The 21,717-nt window shown below is 40.8% G+C and overlaps 1 protein-coding gene across 1 annotated transcript in view; it reads right to left on the bottom strand.

The window, feature by feature from the left end:
• Window positions 1-21,717, bottom strand: part of SPRED2 (sprouty related EVH1 domain containing 2) — an 87,209-nt gene that overhangs the window by 3,601 nt on the left and 61,891 nt on the right. The window contains exons 3-5 of the mRNA XM_075596109.1: window positions 20,439-20,607; window positions 17,173-17,237; window positions 1,413-1,559 (exon numbers count right to left, since the gene is read on the bottom strand). Of these exons, the coding sequence (XP_075452224.1) occupies window positions 1,413-1,559; window positions 17,173-17,237; window positions 20,439-20,607 (381 nt within the window). The remainder of the gene's footprint in view (window positions 1-1,412; window positions 1,560-17,172; window positions 17,238-20,438; window positions 20,608-21,717) is intronic.

Below are 21,717 nucleotides of genomic sequence, written 5' to 3'. Positions count from 1 at the left end.
ACAATATAATTAGGGAGGAGTGGCTCAGTGAGTAAAGACACTGACTGGCACTAAGTTTGAAGCAGGGGAACCTGGTTCAATTCCCGGTGTCGGCTCCTTGTGACCTTGGGCAAGTCACTTTATCTTCCTGTGCCCAAGACACCACAAAAATAGATTGTACGCTCCACGGCGCAGGCACCTGCGCCTGCAAAATGTCTCTGTAATGTGCTATGTAAAACTCTGTAAAGCGCAACATAAAATACAAGAACATGCAAAAATAAAATAAAAATGACTGCATTGCAAAACAAATAAAATAAAAACAAAAAAAGCTTACAAAATTAAAACTTTGGTTAATATGTTTCTATTTTTAGAATTTGCTGCGCCAATTAAAGGAAATTATAATAATCTGCGTGCTACAATGAATGGTGCAGACCACTTAATGTGGGTGTGTGAATAGCATCCATTTTAAAATCCCACTGTGACAAACTATTATATAATTATACCTCCTGTGTGCAGTCATGAAATTTAAAATGGTTCCCATCACTGAAGAGTCCAAAATGTATTTTATATATACAAATGATTCTCCTTATAATAACCAAATGTAAAATAATCACAAATGGCCCCTTTTTCTTTTTTTAATGGCTCAATACGGATTTGCGTATCTTTCTAATTCCTGTTGAACTAGGGTAAGAGTATTCCGATTTTATAGTGATAATATTGTTTAACTAAAATACAGACAGACACTCTTAAAAATGGCCATGTTACATTTACTGAGATCAGTTATGATAAAAAGACAATTACCATTGTACAGATACTGAGCTGCTCAACATTATCCCAAACAGTACATAAAGAGATAAAACATAAGAGAAGGGGCCCTTCAAATTACTATTTATTTTTTTGAACATATATTAATGATATATATATATATATCTATATCTATATCTATATACACACATACGTCTATGTATGTATACGTACTTGTGTGTGCGCATGTGCACGTATACATACATACCATACATATTTACTACCCAATCGTATCATTGTCAGCAATACACTTCGTGACTAGTTTATGCATGAAGAAAAAGGTGCAGAATTATGAAGCTCCGATACAGGGTTTTGCGCCCCAACCGGCTATGGACTTAAAAGGCAGTTAATGCTGGACGAAGGTGCGAAACCCCACATGGCGGCTTAATCGATCCCGGCCACAGCACCATAGAACATTATCCTTTTATGACTTTTTAGGTGAACTATTCAAAAGGTCTAATTTTGCAATGATATTTAACAGGTAACAAATCTTCATTTTGAAAATGCTTTATAATCCATTTAAGTCACTTGAATATTGTGAACGATCAAACGGCTTTGTAAGTCAGGCCTTTGCTGTTCTTTTTACATAAGTATGGGACCAGAACAGACCTGGTTAAGCAAAGACTTACTTTTTCTGGAGTATAGTGGTCTAAGCCATAGTGATCATCAATATGACTTAGAGTGCTATATAGGCAATGTCCACTTGACAGAGATGCAATTGTTCTCACTGGTGGCTCTCTCTTTTGTGACGAGTTTGAAGAACTGTCCGTTGCAGTCTGAAATAGAAAAAAAAAAAAAAAAGAGTAATAAGTAATGCGCTGCAGTCTTCTCTGGAGGTGAACTGCATCACAATTTTATCGCATACAGGCCATGATAGAAGTGTTGAAACTTCGACTATACAAAGCGTATTTGAGGTACACCTGCACTTGGCAGCTATTTTGGACTTCAAAAGTCTACACAAGTACAAAGCCTGCAGAAGTACAGAAGCACAGATATCGACTTTATAGCAATGGGACGATATTTTAGAGTTATTTTGAGATGGCTGCCTCATGTATGTTGCTCTATGATCTTTGAAAACCTTGAGTGTGTAAAAGGCACGGACTCTAAAAACAATGACACTGATTTAAACCAGGCTTCCTGTTTCAGTCACAGTGTCAGTCAGCTTCTTGTGACCTTGGGCAAGTCAATTCATCTCCCAGTGTCTCCGGCACCAAAAAATTGTAAGTTCTACAGGGCAGGAACATCTTATGTCTGCAACATTATATGTACAGCGCTGGGTACAGTCAGCGTTCAAGGAAACAATATTTTCTGTCTGTGTACCCCTTCATTTATTTACATATCTTGGCAGCACCATGTGAAGAGCAGTTTTTGACCCATAGTTCAAGGACACTAATCAAATAAATCATTAAAGCTCGGGCTGCGTGATGTGAGGGTTTCATTTTTTGTTATTTGTACTTGAATTTAAATTGCATGCATGTCAAAACATGTTTAAATGTGGAAATATAAATGTAAAAAAAACACTATGCATTTGGAATCACACTTTGGTTCCTAGAAAGTTATCCAATAGTATCTGCATCATCAAATGGAACACAATGTTGGAATGTCTCCTATCATGTTCTGCTAATAGAGCAACTTGTCTCACAACGTGCTTCTTTATTAATGTTACAACATGGAAGTTCTTATTCAGCTTGGCTCAGAGAAGATTACAGGTTTAAAAGAAAACCAAAAAAAAAATAAAAATCACCATCAATAAATTGCAAAAAAAACCCCACAACTATGAGAATTCTAATTTCTATTTTGGCGTTGTCCATATTGTCTCTTTAATTCTTTCTGACTGGCTGTAATAACCTGAACTGTAATTTTTCTTTTTTGGATAAACTTTTATATGCACGGATAATTCCATTCAACAATCTGGTTGGTTGACAGACCATTTGGTATACAATTAGAAATAACCGACCACGGAATGTGTCAAGTCATATGGTACTTCCATACAAAGCCTTTGAAGCCGTCAGTAGGGGCCATATAACCGGAGGCAGAGAATAAGTTGAGGATCAATGAACATTTGCAACTCTAAGCAGCCCTCCTCCCCCTCTTTGCAGCAAAATGGGATTGACAATATAGTACATACAATCCTGTTCATCAGTACTACACCAGATACTTGACCCCAATTTTCAGTACACAGAAGCAGGTCTGCAAATGTAAAATTATCTCTAATGAGGTTCAAGATAAAGTATCTACCTCACGTATGCATTATCTCTTAAAAACAAGTAGCTGAAAGTTTGAACACTTTAGACTTTGTATAGCCTTTGAAACATGAATCACCGTTCATTTCGGCTGTTCTTCTACCACACTGAAACGACATAATTTATAGGTACATCTGAGGCGAAGGCCACCAGCAGAGAAAAGGAAACATCCGCCCCCTTCCACCGCATGCAAAGATAGCTGTGGTCCTGGTAAACAAGGGATGGGATTATCTAAAATAACTCTGATGGGCCAATAAGCAGTTTTCAGTGGACAAATTTTTAGGCCACAATGTAATAATAATAATAATGAAAAGTACTGAATTAAAAAAATAAATAAAAAGGAGGAAAGCTTTCATGTTGTCCATCCCAACAGATCTGTGGTCTGTTGCACCAAATGTAGCACTTAACCACTTGCTTGTAAATAGCACCATATTTATGAACATTGGGGATTACCTAAAGATGGAACCCTGTTCGCTAAACTCTCTATTTACTAGATCCCATCCATTAAAAAAAAACAACCCTGTTTTGTCATAGTCTATCACGCGTCAACACATCACCGTGTCCTGACGCGGCCAAGCTCGTGCCTACCCAATGTCATTGGTCCGGGGACCCTATGCACCAGGTCCTTGCTCTATTCCATCTACGGACCTATGCAAACTGGAATATAGTGTGGAGCTCACATTTACAGTATTAATTGTAAGTCTTTGGTACACCTAATTGCTTACATCAGAGCATCACTCCACTAACTCACCTCCAACTAAAGAGACCAGGAAGGCGCTAATCAGCCATACAGGAGAGAGGAGAACGGAGACTTATGCTATAAGGTAATATACTTTTATTTATCATTTTTTGTGTGAGTGCACACTTTTATACAATTATTGTTGATTGAATACAATCACTTGGTCTACCTTGGCGTTTGGTGTGCAAGCTTAAGATGCTTTGGCCAAAGAATCAAACTAAATGACCATATGAGATATAGAGATATATCTATATATATACTTTACTTATTTGTGTCATTGGATGTAGCACTGGGCTCTGTCTGTGTTCTATCCTTTATTGTGTGTGTGTGTGTGTGTTGTTTCTATTGTCTTCATTAAAGGGATACTTTGAACTACTTTGTGTTGTTGGCCCCTTAGGCAGCGAGAAATGTAGAAAGTCCGATCCCATTTAGCACAACGTGAAAATATTCCACCAACTTCGCTACCATTTGTATTTCTTCATATTTTAAGATATGTTTAATAGCTTTTTGAATCTAGACTCTTAACACTTAGGCCTTGGCCATGTTTGGCGCTTGCTCGCTCTCGCTTGCTGCCGCTCGCTCTACCTGGAGCTTTTTGCTGTCCTTACAGAGGAGACAGCAAGCGCTTGGGAGGCGGGTATCACTGTGTGTGTTGGTAGCTGTCAGTGTGTGTGTCACTGGGGAACGTGTGTGTGTGTGTGTGTGTGTGTGTGTGTGTGTGTGTGTGTGTGTGTGTGTGTGTGTGTGTGTGTTTCCTTTTTTTCAGTTGGATTGTGAAAATTTGCCACATTTGTTTTATGAATGTTTCAACTCTTTAACAGAAAGTGGTATTAAGCATGGCAGCCTGACTGATAATGAACATACCTTAGAATGATTATGGACGATAGAGGAAGATAAAGTTTTGTAATGTGGAGGGTTTACAATTTTATTCCACTCCAATGTTCACTGATAATGGTAATTGCACCCTCGAAGCAGCTCACATCAAGAAAACAAAGACAAACAATGTATTGGCTCAAAAATTGCACCAACAATTGCATAGCGGTGTTGCATTTGCAATGTGGTGTGCTTCTTCCTTTGTCCAAAAGTATGTATAACTTACCTACAAGACATGTGTGCGCGCACATACTTTAGGCACGTTCTATAGTGTCGGGCGCGTGCTATGCCGTGCGCCCGGAATTTTAGTTGGCTGACATTAGTCAGCCTTTCTATACAAGGGCCGCGCGCGCACGGCAGGGAGCGGGGAGCCGACAGAAAAAAAAACTTTTTTAGGACTTCCTTTTACTCACACAACCCATGCACACACATATACTCACATATACTCACACATACTCAGCTCCCGGCTCTATAGACAGGAAAAGCATGCGGCACGCATAGGCACGCGCTGCCGCACGCTGTATATAGCAGCCCTTAGGCTGCGTCCATAGGACAAGCAGTGCTGAGCCGCACGGACGCTCCGCGCTGAGCCCCGGCATCCTCAATGAGGATGTCTTTAGAGGGGGCTCACGCGAGCATCCGCAGGCGTGCTCAGGAGTTGGATTTTTCAGCCGACAGCCAAAGCTGTTTTTCAGCGCGCTGTCGGTTGAAAACATCCAATCAGCGTCAACGTCACGGCGCCGTCAGAGCGTCACGGGTGATTGGCCCAGCGACGTCACTGCCCCGCCTCCCAATCGCGCCCACTGGCTCGCCTACATGTGCAAGAAATCGCACAGGCTTCAGCAGGCGAGCCTCAGCGTCAGCGCAGTTCAGCACTGCTCCCATCTCTATGGACGCAGCCTTAAGCTGCGCTTATAGTGCTGGCGACGGCGATGCGAATTCGCCCGAAAACAAAAGCGTTGCCGCCGCCGCGTGCGCTTATAGTGCACGCGATAGCGACAAGCGACGTCGCCATCGCCAAAACCCGCCGCGTGACATGACGGCCCCTAAACAAATCAAATTGTGGGAATCCCGCAATGCTGCCGACCGGCGAAACATAACTTTCGCCGGTGGCGCCGTCGCCCATCGTGTCGCCGTCGCCGGCACTATAGGCAAAGCCTGAGATTCCCGATAGCAACAGCACATCAACACTGAAGTGGCTTGTAATCCTGAATAGTTAGAGAGCCCTGGCTGTAATAATAATAGTGAACACGGTCATTATGAGCTCTTGGAATAACACAAAGCTATCTTTCTGGTACGAAATGTAGAGGAAATGTGTCCAAAATGCATTCTTGCTGTTAGAGGAGGGCCACGTGATTACACGCCTCAGAGGATACCAGGGGTTCACTGGTGTGCAATGCAAAGGCCTCTCCCTCTCCTTTGTTTTCAGTCTGCTGTGAACTGCATTTACTTATCCTAATTTCTGTTCCCAAACACACAAGATTCATTTAAGTCATTGATGTAGCCTTTTTCTAAATGTAAAATCCAATATAGGTACTTTTTGCCTTTGACTTTTCATGCTAGCCCTATCATAATCATTAAATTGTATTTTCTGCAGTAGTTTTCCATTTGAAATGAAACCTTTAGACCTTATATGAGAAGCGTACTCAACGTACTATAACAGCAAGAAGTAACTTCCCATCGCCACAAAATAAGCAAACATACGGCTGTGTATACGGATGATGATTATTGCTATAAAAATCCAGTGTTCTGTTGCAGCTTAAGGGCTGTTATATACTGCGTGTGCTTGCTACACCATGCGCGCGCGGCAGTTTTAGTTGGCTGAGGTTAGTCACACGGCAGTGAGCGTGGAACCGGCCGACAGGGGGGAAGATGAAGAAAATAAAGAATTTGCGCCGCTACCGCCGCTGAAATGTGTGTATATGTATATGTGTGCGTGTGTGTGTGTGTGTGTTTATGTACAATGTTAATAAATACGTTTTGAAATAAAGAAATACTTTAATAAATTGTTACACACACACACACACACACACCTCACTCGCTCACAGAATACACACAAAAAGCGTGCGGCACGCGCGTTCGCAGAGGCACGCACGGCCGCACACACTATAGAACGGTCCTAAGAGAAATTACTCCATGCTGCCAGTGTTGTGCTGTTCCAGATGTAGCAGAAGCAAAGAGGAAATGTCACTGCTCTGCAGACTGAAGCTCCTAGTGTTACAAAACCCATCAGAGACAGGTTCAGAAGTAGCTTTCATTTGTGAAGGTACAATTTGTGATCTACAGCTGCAGTTTCCCCTAGAAGGAGAAGAAGCGGCTGGCTCAGTGACTAATGAGACACTCTGTATATTATGACAAGAGTTTCAACCAGGGGAGCCTGGTTCAATCGCCGGTGTCAGCTCCTTGTCATCTTGGCCAAGTCACTTTATCTCCCTGCGCCGCAGGCACCAAAATCATTAGATTGTAAGCTCATCTGGGCAGGGACTGTGTTTGGAAACATTCCTATGTGCTGCGTACTGTGCACTATACTGCAATTGTGAAGCACTGAGCCCCATTGGGAAAAAAGCGCTATATGAAATAAAGTTATTATTTATTATTATTAGCTCCTCAACGTGAAAAAAAGTCAACCATACAACACATTGAGCAATTTTAATTCACTAGCATTCACCCCGTTCCCAAAACTGTTCAACACAGACATTTCCCACACTACTAGTAGAGCTGGTATTTTAAAGTCCAGCAGGGATCATTTATAGACAGTTGAGATCACCACCCTGTATTTTCACTGAAAGCTGGCCTTAAAATAGAACTCAACAGATGATGCAACCGAAATGCTTAAAATATATTTGTACTGTGACTTAAAAATCAGAGGAAATAGTTTTATTGGACGATGAAGCAGAGCAGAACGCGATATGCATCTATACAGCAGTGACAAAATACCCAGCTCACAGAACCAATGACAATGTCATTAACAATAGGCCACTCAATTCAAATGGACTTATGTTCTCACCACCCTGAAAAGGATACATCACTTTCCTCTATTGTAAGCAAATATAACCACATCCCACTCATGAAAGTTTTCATACGTGCAATTAAAGGGCTGGTTAAGTTGAACACAGCAATGCCAGGGTTAATGAGCAAACAATGTCTTTCTGTGAAGGACACCAGTTAGAGCAGCAGGGGACACAGGAAGGGTTACACAAATAATTACAGGGAAACCAGGGCATAGCTGCCTTATTGGATGGTTTCTCATTTGCTTTGTCATAGGCGAGACAGCAAGTGAGGTCTCCATAGAGGGCATTTATGATCTATCTAGTTTACCGTATTTATAAAATGTTTTACCAGGAAGTAATACATTGAGAGTTACCTCTCGTTTTCAAGTATGTCCTGGGCACAGCGTTAAGATTACAAATAATACATGGTTACAAGTACAGTTACATAAGTGAATAGGGTATACGTTATATACAAGACATTGTATTCACAGTTAGATAATATATATTATAGGCGTATGTAACAGTTACAGACCAGATTAAAATGTGAATTCTGAAATATCAGTAAGTTGTCAGAAATGTCAGAATTTGGATTTAGTACTACACGTTAGGCAATTGTAGAACTATTTATTGGTCTTTATATGATCACAAAGAGACAGAAAACTGCAGGAAAAGTCATGCAAACCATTTTTGTACATCTCGCCCCTAAGGATGTGGACGGCATGTACCCAAGGCTTATAATGACTAGGATGCCCTGTACAGAATATATTTGTATCCAAAGGAAAATGGACTTAAATAAGTCCCAAAAGAAGACAATTCTCCAGTATGAAGCACAGTAGTACCCAGCAGGCTTTACTCCTTATAACTGCATCATAGCTAGATATATATATATATATATATATATATATATATATATTTTAGGGATTTACCAGGTAGACTTCGATGCTAGAAAACATTGTGAATTTTGGGGCTCAGAATTTTATGGCACAGGCATTTTTGGGGATTGTTAGCATGTAGTCAGGTCAGATCACAGTGTGCTGCAGTGTGGTCGTTTCCCCGGTAGAATAAAGGGCCGCTTTAAAAATGCATGTGACAAAAAAACACAGAAGCAAGAATCCACAATTCATTGTCTCTCCCTATTCTGCTCCAGCTCTGGCCAACACTGCTATGTACACTGAAAAGCAGTTCTCCTAATCTTTTTCACTGTGCTAACAGGAAGCTGTCACTCATCCTCTTGTCACTGGGCCAGTGTTGCCTCCGTTTCACAGTAATTGTATGCACAGCCTGCTCAGGGTGTCACCTTCAGGAGTCGAGAGCTGAATCTCCTTGCAGAAACTGCCTTGCAATTTATACTTCGGGTTCCACATGGTCCACTTTAAGACAATGTGTTTTTCTTCAGTTTCCAGGAGTTCAACATGACATAGCCAAAGTAATAAAAAAAAAAACCCTAGGTATCTGCACTGCTTTTTTTAACGCAGAGAAATAAATATTTATTTTACCCTACATTTAGTGATTTCTTGTGGCTAATCTTGAAAATAAATTAAAGACGCTTTTGAGGGGCTGCAATTTAAAAAAAAAAAAAGTTGACAAAACCCAATGCTTTCAAAAATAAATCCTCAAAGCCCATTTTCAGAACAAAATCTAGACAATGCCATAACACCCTCTTATTTTTCTTTTTTCCAATCAAACAGTAATAAAGGATTATCAAAAGAAGTGCCCAGGTTCACTGCACATTGCAATGTCTACAAGGTAAATTATACAGGCACCTCATAACCCTGGCACACTAAGAACAGGAGTGGGGAGAGGCAGACGCTCGCAAGGATTAAGCTGCGCTTATAGTGCCGACAACAGCGACGTAACATCAAAACAAATGCATTGCCGCCGTCGCATGCGCTTATAATAAGCGCGACGTGACGGAGCGACGGCTTGGTCGCGATTGCTGGAAGTCATCTCTATTTGATTTTTCCAGCGACCGTAGCCTGACGTCGCCGGCACTGTAAGCGTAGCCTTAGGCCGTGGGCATGGTCAGTGGTTAGGCGCTGACCCGTGCTGAGCCACGCTCACGCTTCCGCAGGCGTGCGGAAGCGTAGCCGACAAGTCAGTTTTAGTTTTGACGCTCACGGGAGCGCAGGGCCGGTCACGTGAGCGGTTCGCCCAATGAGGGCGAACCAGCTCCGTGACGTCACTGGCCCGCCCCCGACGGCGCGCGAACTAAGGCCGGGGAAAGCACCCACTTTCCCTCAGCAACGGCTAAAGTCATTATGGACTTGGCCTTAGGCTACGCTTATAGTGTCGGCGCCGGTCAGGCACCGGTCGCTGGAAAATAAAATAGAGATGACTTCCAGCGATCGCGACCAATCCGTTGCGCTTACTATAAGTGCACGCGACGGTGGCAATGCATTTGTTTTGCCGCGACGTTGCGTCGTCGCCGGCACTATAAGTGCAGCCAAAGGCCGGGGCCATACAGGGTTCAGCAGAGCGGAGGCGCGCTGACGCTGAGGATCGCCTGCTGAGCCAGCATGCGCAAAGGGAGCCGGGGGGAGGTGGTTGGAGGCGGGGCAGTGACATCGCTGGGCCAATCGCCCGCGACGCACTGACGTCACGGCGCTGTGACGTTGACGCTGCTTCAGGCTGATTGGATGTTTTTTCAGGCTGAAAATTCCAAAGCCTCAGCACGCCTGCGGACGCTCGCTTGAGCCCCCTCTAAAGACATCCTCATTGAGGATGCAGGGAGGGGCTCAGCGCGGAGCGTCCGCACGGCTCAGCGCTGCTTGTCCTTCTATGGATGCAGCCTTAGACAGCAGAACACTCTGCAGGAAGGCAGGGGGCACTCGTAGAATGAATGAATGAACATGTATATTCAATAAAGAAACTTTTTCTTCAACTCTACGAGTTCCCGCTGCCTTCCGACCATTTAATCTTGTTATCCCACGGGATCAGACCCCCGACAGTATATGGTGCGTCACCACTAAACTTATTCCAGTAGTGAGTAATAGGAGTGCAAGCTCCAAAACCAGTTTTTTTTTCTCTAAGGAGGTGTTTAACACCACATAGTTACACAAGCATTTATTCACACAAAAATAGCAAGCAACCAGACCAATACAGTAAAGTAGGTGTTTATTACATAGTGAACGACTAATATAATGGAGGCAGACTTATTTTGCATTTGACTGACATTTGTCATTTTTCTCTTACATTTGACACAAACGGCAGGCGAAAATGGAGAAATGTATCAAAACAAACATTTATTTGCACTCTGTATATGCCGATACATCTCCCCAATACCTTCTAAAAAGTGCTCTTGGGATTTAAAAGGCTTTATAATAAAATTAACTCTTTCTGAATGAAAATGATTGGCTTTAAAGTAGAACACGTTTAGAGCTATTTAAGTTTAGAGGGAATATTAAAAAAAAATGCTTTTAATGCATACAAGTAAGCAGATCTCCTAAATGCAGGGAAAAGACGGCAGTCAAAAGCAGGGGTGCTCAACTCCAGAAGACAAGCCCCCCCCACCCCCAACAGGTCAGGTTTTCAGGATATCCCTGCTTTTATTTTACACTATTTTCACTGTATATAAATGATCACTTGCGTCGTTGTCTACATTATACAAAATTAAAACATTATTTTCCTACATTGCATTAGACGAGTATTCCCTCTGGGTATTTCAATGGCTATATATTTGCTGTTCCAGGATACTGGCATCCGTAGGCTTATCAAGTTCTCCCAATTATATTTACACGGAGTGCAATCAATAGGGATCTGGTGTGACAGTCTTGTCACACATTTGTTGATGATACGTGTACTATTATCCCTGAGCACCTCGTACACTTTCCAATAATTGTTTTCGGATTTTGGAAGTGTGTGTGTGTGTCGGTGTGTGTGTGTGTGTACACACAGCACAGGTGGCTCAGAGGTTCAGTCTTAAACTGAGCCACCTGTGCTTGAAGCTGGGATATCCTGAAAACCTAACCTGCTCTAGAGGACTTGGTGGAAAAATATTACATTTAAGATTTATTGGAATAAAATTGACGTTTTTGGTCAACACTTTAGACCTTTCTCAAGACAATGGGAGATCTGTTTACTGCGACACACCCGCACCTGAGATGGATCTTTACGTCGTGAGAGTGCATCTTTTCTTGTATTTAATGCAGAAGAATAAATAAGGTTATTTTGAATGTGTCCAAACCAGCATTCAAATCTAGCAAATGGACTAAATCAGTAGCTGTGCAGTCACAACCCGTTCTAGGTAAGAAAATGGAGCAAAAAGGCTCACTAACAATGCGACAACCTCAGCTGATCTTTTCTCTACTAAATCACTATTTTAGCAACATCTTAAAGCTAATGGCAGTTCCACTTACGCCTGCTGCTTTAGTATGAAAGGTACAATAAGGAATACCCTGCAAAATCAACATTTGAGCTATGTTCATACCAAGATGAAGCCCAAGAATGAAAATTTGTGTCTTTCAACATAATGGAGTTTCGTTTTTTTTTTTTATTTCACCAATAATTTCTATGGGAATTCACAGTAGCCAGTTTATTCCATCTCTGGAAAGGTACTGGAGAACTCTCAGGAACAGAAACGCGGGAGCATAAAGCATAGGTGCGCAGTGGGATGAGAAATGAAGGGTGTAAGCAATAGGCCAGGCGTGTGTAACTTCAGACCTCAAGACCCTCCAACAGGTCAGGGTTTCATGATATCCCTCCTTTAGCACAGGTGGCTAAATCAGTGGCTCAGTCTTTGACCATGAGTGCGGACGCAGGGATAGGATTAAAACCTGATCTGGGGGGGGGGGGGGGGGGCAGGGGGGGAGGGGAGAGGGAGGGCGGGGGGGGGGGGGGAAGAAAGTCTTGACGACTGGAGTTGAGATCCCATGCAACAGTCGACAGCACCAAACAGGATGTTTGAGAATGGAGGAAAGGGAAACAAAACGGTTACCATAATAAGCCTCCGCTGGCCTCCGGGATTAGGAAGCTTGAATTAAGAGTGGCTGGATTCCATTTCAAGGATAACATCAGGAGGAGTCAGGTCCCATGCAAATGTATTTAGAGTTTCACACAAAGTCATTTCAACATCACTCAGCAATGCATACAAGGTTCAGAAGCAGTAGCAATACTACTTCTAGCAAAGTATGCCCATATTGCAATGCCCAATCCATGATAAATAAAACACATGTATCCATTTTCATACCTTTCAGTATTGTATAAAATGGCTGCTGTTATTACCGACAGAAAAGAAAGATTTTGCAATCTACTAAATACAGCTTGTTTTGCGTCGAAACTCCTGTAGAATTATTTCCTGTGCTTAAAGTGGCAGTGATCACAGGACAGTTAAGCAATTTAACATTTCAAATAAGCCCTACAAAATATTTTGCAGAACTACTATGGAGAAACTGTTGTAAAACTCTGTAAGTAGTTTTCTGTAGCAAAGAATATAATAAGTACAAACAGAAAAAGGCAAAAATAGATGGATACAGGATTTTCTTTATGTATGGTGCTGACAGACCTTTGCAATCACTTGCACTGTATTTGATATAAATAGCCAGTTGGAGAAGCATTCTGTATGGGATGTGGTAGCATTTGGTGCTTCTTCAGTACACCTGAATGTGCAATACCAAAAACACCGATTACCCTTCAGTCCAGCTGCATATGTGAATTAAGTACATACTTAAATGCTATTAAATGATTTCATTTTTATTAGAGTAACACTTTCAAGACATGTTTTAAAGGAGGGATTTACTCTTGAACGTTTGTCAAACAAATTTAGATATCCCAATAAAACAAGGGTTATCACCTGCTAGGTAAGTTTTTATTCATTATTTTCCTCTACGAGGCATTAAATGCCCAGGCAAATGACATTTACAAGCTTTCACTTAAGAACCATAAAAAAAAAACATATAAAAGGTGATGCAAAATGCGCCAAACCCTACAACAAATCCTTCCAAATAATAGGGATAAATCTCTTGCATATTTCAGGCAATGAATTACTTCTGTTATTAATATCGCATTGCAGCTGTAGGTAAAGTTCTCGTGGCCCAGAACACCACATATATATATACATATATATATATATATATATATACACATATATACATACACACACACACACACACACACACACACATATATATATATATATATTTATATTTTCAGTGCAAGTAAAAAGCGTGCGTTAGTGGCTTTTACAGATCCACCAACCCATATACAGCTCAATGGATCTATATGTGCATATACAGGCAATAAAGAAAATGCCAGAAAACACCAATTTTCAAAGCAAAAGCCTCATGCAATAAATCTATTCCGTGCTGGAAGGGCAACTGCAGAGAATATACACGGCCGAAGGAACCAGAAACCTGGGCGCAAATAGTTTACAATTTCTCTTGTAGTGGACAAGCAGCCTACAGAGCAGACGTGAAATGTTATTTGATGACACTGCTTCCTGTTCCACATGATTGTTGATCCTGTATAATTTCCTGCAACTTCAGGAAATCCTTTTCTGCAGACTACAAATAACCTTCTGTGTTTGGGATAAGGCTGTCTATTACTCATGTATGTTTCATGGGGCCGTGCATGTAATCTAAATCAAGGCAGGTGCGTTACCCTTTTTTTTTCCACACCCTGCACTCGAAGAAGGGCATGCAACTGGCATTGTACACCACTCGAACAGCAAAAGGGTTTAAAGCCCCAATGAAGTGGTTTAAAAAATAAAAAAGGTTTTATTTTACCCAAACATCACTAACTATTCTACAGCTTCATAAGTGTTACTTGGACTTGCATGAAGGCCTTCACGGCCACAAGGGCCCCGCAACTTATTGCACAGTGCCGGTCTTTCTGGTACACAAGAGATTAAACATTTCTGAAATAAAATCTGGTTCTTTAATGCCATTTCTTTCAAAACTCAGTGCGTGACATAAAAAACCCTGGTCTGAACAAAAAAGGCCAACTCTGCCCCATTGCAAGTTTACTTTTGACAGTGTTTGCATAAGGGAACACTGTCCTCATTCATTCGGCTTTGTGCTTCAAAGACTCCAGAGACACGGAACAGTGAGCCGTTTCATCAGCTTCAGCGAGGAAAGACAATGAAATGGGATCTTTACAAATCCAAGAGCAAAGGAGTCAAAGTCAATGGGCCTACATGAGTAAGATTTGGGGGTTGTGACTCACAAATTTACATTATAGTGTGTAAATATGATAAAGTGCTTTGTTCCATTGTTTCAAAGGATTGTGCTCTTGTATACAAGTGGGTACCATTAATATTTAATACAAGTTTAACAATTATATAAAAGACTGCAGATACTACAAATTAATGACACTTGACATGGCTGGCATAGGTCCTTCATATATAGCAGCCGATAGTATTCATGGTGCAGTAGCATTCACTACACCCGCAAATGAAAACACAAACCAGGATGCCAATGCCAGGCTCTGCCAAAACTTCACCGGCAGTCTGAATTTACTACGGACTTCTGACCTTGGTAAATGGCTTCAGACTTTGCACTCTGACCACATAATGTGAAATGCTCTAATGGTTTCTTATTCTAGAAAAATAGGGATGTATCTTACTTACCTGACTTGTATGAAGGGCCCCATGCCTGAAACGTTACGCTCTCACTACCTTGAAAGTGGGGTAACTATTTATGTCACAAACGCAAAGGGGTAAACCCTTGCATTTATTGAAGAGATGTGCAACAAGCAGTGAAATAATTCTACTATAATGTGGTGCATGCCCACAAGTTTTCTTCTTTGCATCCTTATATTTGCGTGCGCCTAGCAACCAAGACATCCATTTGAAAATACTGCTGTGAAATATTGTTTCCAGGGCCTGCTAAATATAGGGCCATTATTATGACATGCTGTATAACTCACGTCTGATCAAGTTTGAAACCACTGCAAAATTAACATCACCAACCAAATGACATTTGGTTAGCGATATTGTTGTGCTGCTCAGTGTAAGTGTTAAGAGTCTAGACTCAAAAAGCTATTAAACATATCTTAAAATATGAAGAAATACAAATGGTAGCGAAGTTGGTGGAATATTTTCACGTTGTGCTAAATGGGATCGGACTTTCTACATTTCTCGCTGCCTAAGGGGCCAACAACACAAAGTAGTTCAAAGTATCCCTTTAATGAAGACAATAGAAACAACACACACACACACACACACACACACACACTTCTACGTGATATTTGTGCTTTGTCATAGTGCACACTTCCCTTGTGAAAATATTTAGTTGGTTACATTATCTGGCCTCCAAGTTTGGAGAGTCAGAATGCACATGCTATGCCTTTTACACCAGCTAACACACACACAGCTCTTAGCAAACAGCAAACCTTTCTAGTTCATAGAAGCCATGTGCTCCTTCCCCTCCCCTATCTTATTCCATAAATCAATCTGGCAGGTAGCTGGGAAGCAGCTGCTAATGATAGTTTTTCTCTGGAGCACAGGAAGTCACCTTTTAACCCAGCCTGCTGTTGTTTGTCTCTTAGAACTGGGACAAAAGAACAGATGGGAACAGAATGCCAACTGTTGAAAGAATCTGGTCAGAGAAGGCTGCAGGAAACCTGAAGGGACCCCCTGACGCATACCTCTCATTAACATTACACTAAGGGGGTATTTCTATAGTGGACCAAGCGGCTGATTGCAGGAAAAGGCCCATTCAACAATATAGAATTATCCTGAGTGCTTACCTGATTGCAGTAAATGCCTCTATCAGCTTACGTAGAGTTTATACATATGCAGTCAGAGCATTGAGGTCCCAATCAATTATTAGTTGCTCATGCTATTAGGGTTCACTTTTCCATATTACGTCTCAAGTACACTTGTAATTCCTGTTAAAGGTGTGGGTGTTACATATTCAGAAAGGAAGTAAATGGGTCACCGAATCAACGAGCGGTATGTAGGACATGCTCCTCTCTTACTTTGCCGTGACCTTGGTTTATCTTGCACAGCGTTAAAATCCGGCTTGCTAAAGTGTTCAACATTTTCACCTGACATTCCAGAGTGGAATATGATGTTGCTTCATACTAGATTAATTATCATCGTGCCATAAAACAAACTGAATACTACACCTTAATCCTACGTTACTTTAAAACATGAATATTAGGTTGCTAAAAATATTAACCTTAATCTGCACACTTTCAGGATTGTGGAAGCCCTTTGTTTATGTGCTCTTAAACATGAGCCGATGAAAACATAGCTTAACCAGAACGGTAACACCTCGAGATTGTTGGTATTTTCGTGAAACCGTTAACACGCTGTATTTTCTTGTATTGAACAGTTATATACCCCTGAGCTTTGTGTGTAAGCGAATTCCTTGGCATATTTTTGTCAATTGTAGCAACAAGAAGACTGCTTAGCAACCCATTGTCTACTCTACACGGTTACCTTGGGAGTATTTGTACAACAGCATATTAGGTCAAAATTGTGACATTCAATCACCTCATCCGGTAATGTGTCAAGAAGCAGCTAGCTGGCCATGTTCGTGCCACAGGGTGGAAAGGCTTTTGAATCTGCTTTCTATACACGCATTGTTCAAGGCACTACACTTACTGTAAACACGTCGTCATCACCAAGCTCTGCCTCATTATGAATTGTCGAAGAAGACGTTGTGGATCCTTAAAAGAGAAGGAGCAATTTGATTAACACATGGTTTATTTACACGCAAACATTTTTAGAATAAAAGGATTCCATTTAAAAAAAAATTAAAAAAGCTAACTTTATATCAGTGTAAAACTGTGCAATGCAGCAAACCAATGTAAATGTTTGAGCGCCTGGAGCATATAAAGCAGCTCTTTCATATTGAAAAATCTGCCTTTATTAAACACCTTATAATTTTACAGGAGGAAATAACAAAATGAAAGAAATAAAAGCAGGGGCATTTCCTCTTGCTTTAATAATAATGGGATTTTTTTGGTTTGTTTTAATAAATGCAATAGGTCTTTGCGGCAAGGCAATTATCTAAGCTGCCAATTGATTCGTTCTCCCTTGATCGATCGGCAAAGATCCTGCTATCCCAGGGCACATAATATGGCTGCCTGTTTCAAGAGGAAGCGGTGTAGGTTCCTAAATAGTTGCTAGGAAGCTTAATACATTAAAAAGGGCAAAAGGGGGGGGGGGGGAGGGGGAGCGGGAAACCAAGTACGACATGCTTATGCACACATTTAGTTGTGACCATATTGAACTATTAATTGAATTGGGCTGAATCTATGGAATACATTTTTATTGTTTTTCCCAAGCTTGAGGCAAAAACAAATCTCTCTCTGTTTTAGAAACAGCAGCTAAATAGACAGTTTGGTTTCTTAGGCCTGTCTAGGGGGTGCGGGGATAAAAATAATGAACATAAGTCTTTTCATATAGCATCTTGAATTCTCTAGAAATGGTTGCATTGCAATAATTTTTTTTTTCAATTTATAAACTTTTATTTAGGAAAGTTAACTTTTGACATCCAATGGAAATGGAGCCCTGAGCCTCTCGCCCTGGTTTATAAAAAGCTTTACGTGGAACGGAGTTCATACGGGCTGAAAATGACTAAGTGTTGCTCAGTGATCTGAACACCAAATACATTTGGAAACCATGTACAATGATATTAACAGCTTAAAACAATGTAATGGGTTTATACACTAATAATCTCTGTTCAAGCCCTTCTGAGCCCTGATTTTCATGTACAAAGATACTAAGCGTGCAGAGCGGCTTTATTTAGTTCATCCGGCTTCCTCGAAGTCCAGTTTAAATAAGATGTTTGCATAGGACGTTTAAATCATATGGCCTACACATCAATATTGCCTAAGCTTATTTCTACAAGGACACTGTAACAATTGTGTCAGAAAACAAATGAGGGAAGCACAAACCTAAGAAACAATAGGAATAGTGCATTTTTCTTTTGTATCATGTTAAATGGATACGAATACAAGCATAAGATTGCACAGGGCTCAATCTATTTGTTGTCTGCCAGAAATCTAAAAAGGAGAAACCTTTATTTTTATAATTATATTCATTTTTAGAGGAAAGAGGCATAAAACATCAGTGGTTAATGTAATGAGGGATTGTTTATTTGGAAGATGACCACTACTTAGGGTTGCCAGGTGGCTTCTCCAAAAATACTGGACTCAATGGTGAAAGGTGCATCAGGTCACTATAACCAGGGAGGAAAATACCGGACACATACATGTCCAGTATTACAGTACCTCATCTTTTACTAGACAGAGTATCCAAATACAGGACAGTCCAGTTCAATACCGGACACCTGGCAACCCTACCACTACTGAGCAATGTCTTATAAGTTCCCTTAAGCCGTGAATGTTCTTTAAAAAAAACAAAAAAACAAGCAGTTGCATAAGCCCACTTCCGCCTGAAAGCTATTAAAAGATTTTTCTTATGAGCAAGTTTTTGTAATAAAAGCTGAAGATTAGATAAGTAGAAATGCTCTAGTGCATTATTGAAGAAAAAAGTGTAACCAAGCCATGCCGGGCGTACTGCCAGTGTGCTGCTGAACAAGTCTTACCTTTCTTTCAGGTAGACTAGATGGCTTAGAGAAGATATCTGATATGTAGGAAACTTCGTGAATCAGAATTTAACCATTTGCTTCAGATACGTTTACGACCTAGGTACACTGTTCAGTATATATTAGCTAAGAAGAATGCATACTGTAGCGGCTAGAAGAATGCTGGACTCGCACACACAAGGGGGGGGGGGTATTTTTTTTTTTTAACTTGGTGCGACCCTAGGAAATCCCTTTAAATGGGCAACAGTGATGTAATTTTCTTATATCTATCCGAGAAAGTGAGGGGTTGCTCTTACTGCATCTCAGAGGCACAGGTTATTTTGAAATACATCGGGATCCTGTTTGCATGACACGTGGTATATAAATGCTACCATTAGGTACCATTAATGTAGCATTTAATGTAGCATTTAATAAACAGCACGGGTTCTAGTTTTTTATTTGGCTTGGTGCTGCTGCCTTCCAACATAAAGCAGGGGTTTATCCAACAGGATTTGAACCAGATTAGAAAACGCAATCAATAGGAATGGACTGGAGATTCAAAATGATGAATAATGAGGACATTTACAGTATGAAGGTATGATTATTTATTGACTCCAGCAATGTTTTCTTAACTTACAACTGGTGAAAAGAAAAAATATTACGGATACAGCCAACTTTAAAGTGAAAATATAGGCATAAACTGTGTTTCTGGATAAAGCAGTGTAACATTATTGAAAAGGGAATTAATAAGGGTCATAGGGCTCAATCTTGGGCACTTAGAAAAGGCACAATAATAATGAAGGAGAACCATGGTTCATAAATACATATGCAGGCACTCAAAAGAATAAAAGGATGAGAAATGCATCGACACTGTCAGTCACTGCCCCTGCTCGTTGCTCTAAGAGCATCAAAGGTTGTCCCAAATAAAACATGTCTAAATCTTATCATAATACGTGTGAAAGCTCAAGTAAGGTCATGTTCCTTAAATAGAAGAAAAAACAAAGCCAGCAGCAGGTTAGAGCTGTGTGGTAATATTTAGCAGGAGCCCCAAACCTTAAACGCTGGGCTCTTCCACAGCAGTCATGTGTCACTGGCCCCTCCTGACTGAAAGGGTTAAATTATGCTTTATTTCTTCCTCATAAGTGCAGGTGACATGGGACAAAAGTAGAAAAGCCCCTCCCTCCCCCCTTTGTTTCCCTGCCAACATTCAGCCAGCTTCAGGGTTTTTCTGGTATCACCAGCAGAAAAAAAAGGGAGTTCTGGAATGTGACGGATTTCGCAAGCTCCACACCCCAAGGCAAAGAATAGACGGAATGCGGGTCTTAAGTTTCACTACCTTCTGTGAGGTCTTCAATGGCTTTCCGTACTCCTCTGTCAAAGGCTCGTGCATCAGCAGGGCTTTGGAAGGTGAGGCCAAACCTCCTGTTGTCAACCAACCAGTGATGAAACGTTGGATTTGCTTTCCAGTAGACCAAGTCCTTCTTTAAATAGCATTCCAATAACACCTAGGAGGTCGAAGACAAAAAAACAAGAAAAGCAAATGAACACCTTCAAATAAAAAGATTTGACCACCTCCGACAGAAAAACAGGCACCGTACACCATTGTATCAATGGTATACTTTAACGGTTCATAAAGGGGCTTTCACCCTTACAAAGAATACTGACATAGAATAACAGCCACTTTAGCTTGCTTCAATTTTCTTTTTCACTTAAATATTTATCCTTTAAAAGTGTTATCCCTTTGCTGCCAGAGGTACCAGCAACACATTCTGATACAGCAAAGGGGGTGGTGGTTACAAAATGTACCCCTAAAAGCCCTAATTGAGAGACACATTTGGCTTCCTTAGGCTACTCAAACAGCTACTTGTTCCTTCTCCCCCGCTCATGGTTCCTGAACATTTGCTTACAGAAACATGTAACAACTGGAGCAGCGACACTAAAACGGGGGTATTTATCATGCAGAAAACAAACAAAGCACATCATGGCAACTGCAAGAGCTTTAAAGCACAGCTCATTGATCTTCTACAACAGTCAGACATTATTACCCTTGTATGGAAATAGACAAATAAATATAACAAGGCTGTGTTCACCCAAATAGAGGGTAAAAAAAACAAAACATTTTTGTTAAACAACTAATTAGTGTAATTGGCATCCGTAGACATATGGAATGCTCCGTAATGTTACCATTTTACGGTGGGAAATCAATGTTCTCCTTTTCTTTGGGTTAGTTGGATTCCCACTGTGTGTTAATTTGTTTGATTAATATCACCAAAATACATTTTGATAAAAGTTGTAATAAAATGCAGACACCGCAACGGATTTGTTTACCATGCAGTGTTAAAAGTAATGTAATAACGTAATGTTTTAAACGTGTCACACGGCTGCATTTATCCTATAAAAACATAGCCATGTCCTTAGTTCACCTTCATTTTAGGATGGACTGCCCCTTTACTGGCTGTTGGCAATACACATTGGTTGGGTATATCACTTCCATGAATATAATGTACCACACTATCCTGGGAGCAAAATGAATTTGGAATGGTAAAAGTGAGCTACAGAATGGATCACCTTTCCATCTAATTGTTTCACAAATTAGGAAATGCATCAACTAGCTT

Source organism: Ascaphus truei, chromosome 4, assembly GCF_040206685.1.
Source record: "Ascaphus truei isolate aAscTru1 chromosome 4, aAscTru1.hap1, whole genome shotgun sequence".
Taxonomy (NCBI): Eukaryota; Metazoa; Chordata; class Amphibia; order Anura; family Ascaphidae; genus Ascaphus; species Ascaphus truei.
Note: the sequence above shows the minus strand (reverse complement) of the source record. Positions and strands in the feature narration are given on the sequence as shown.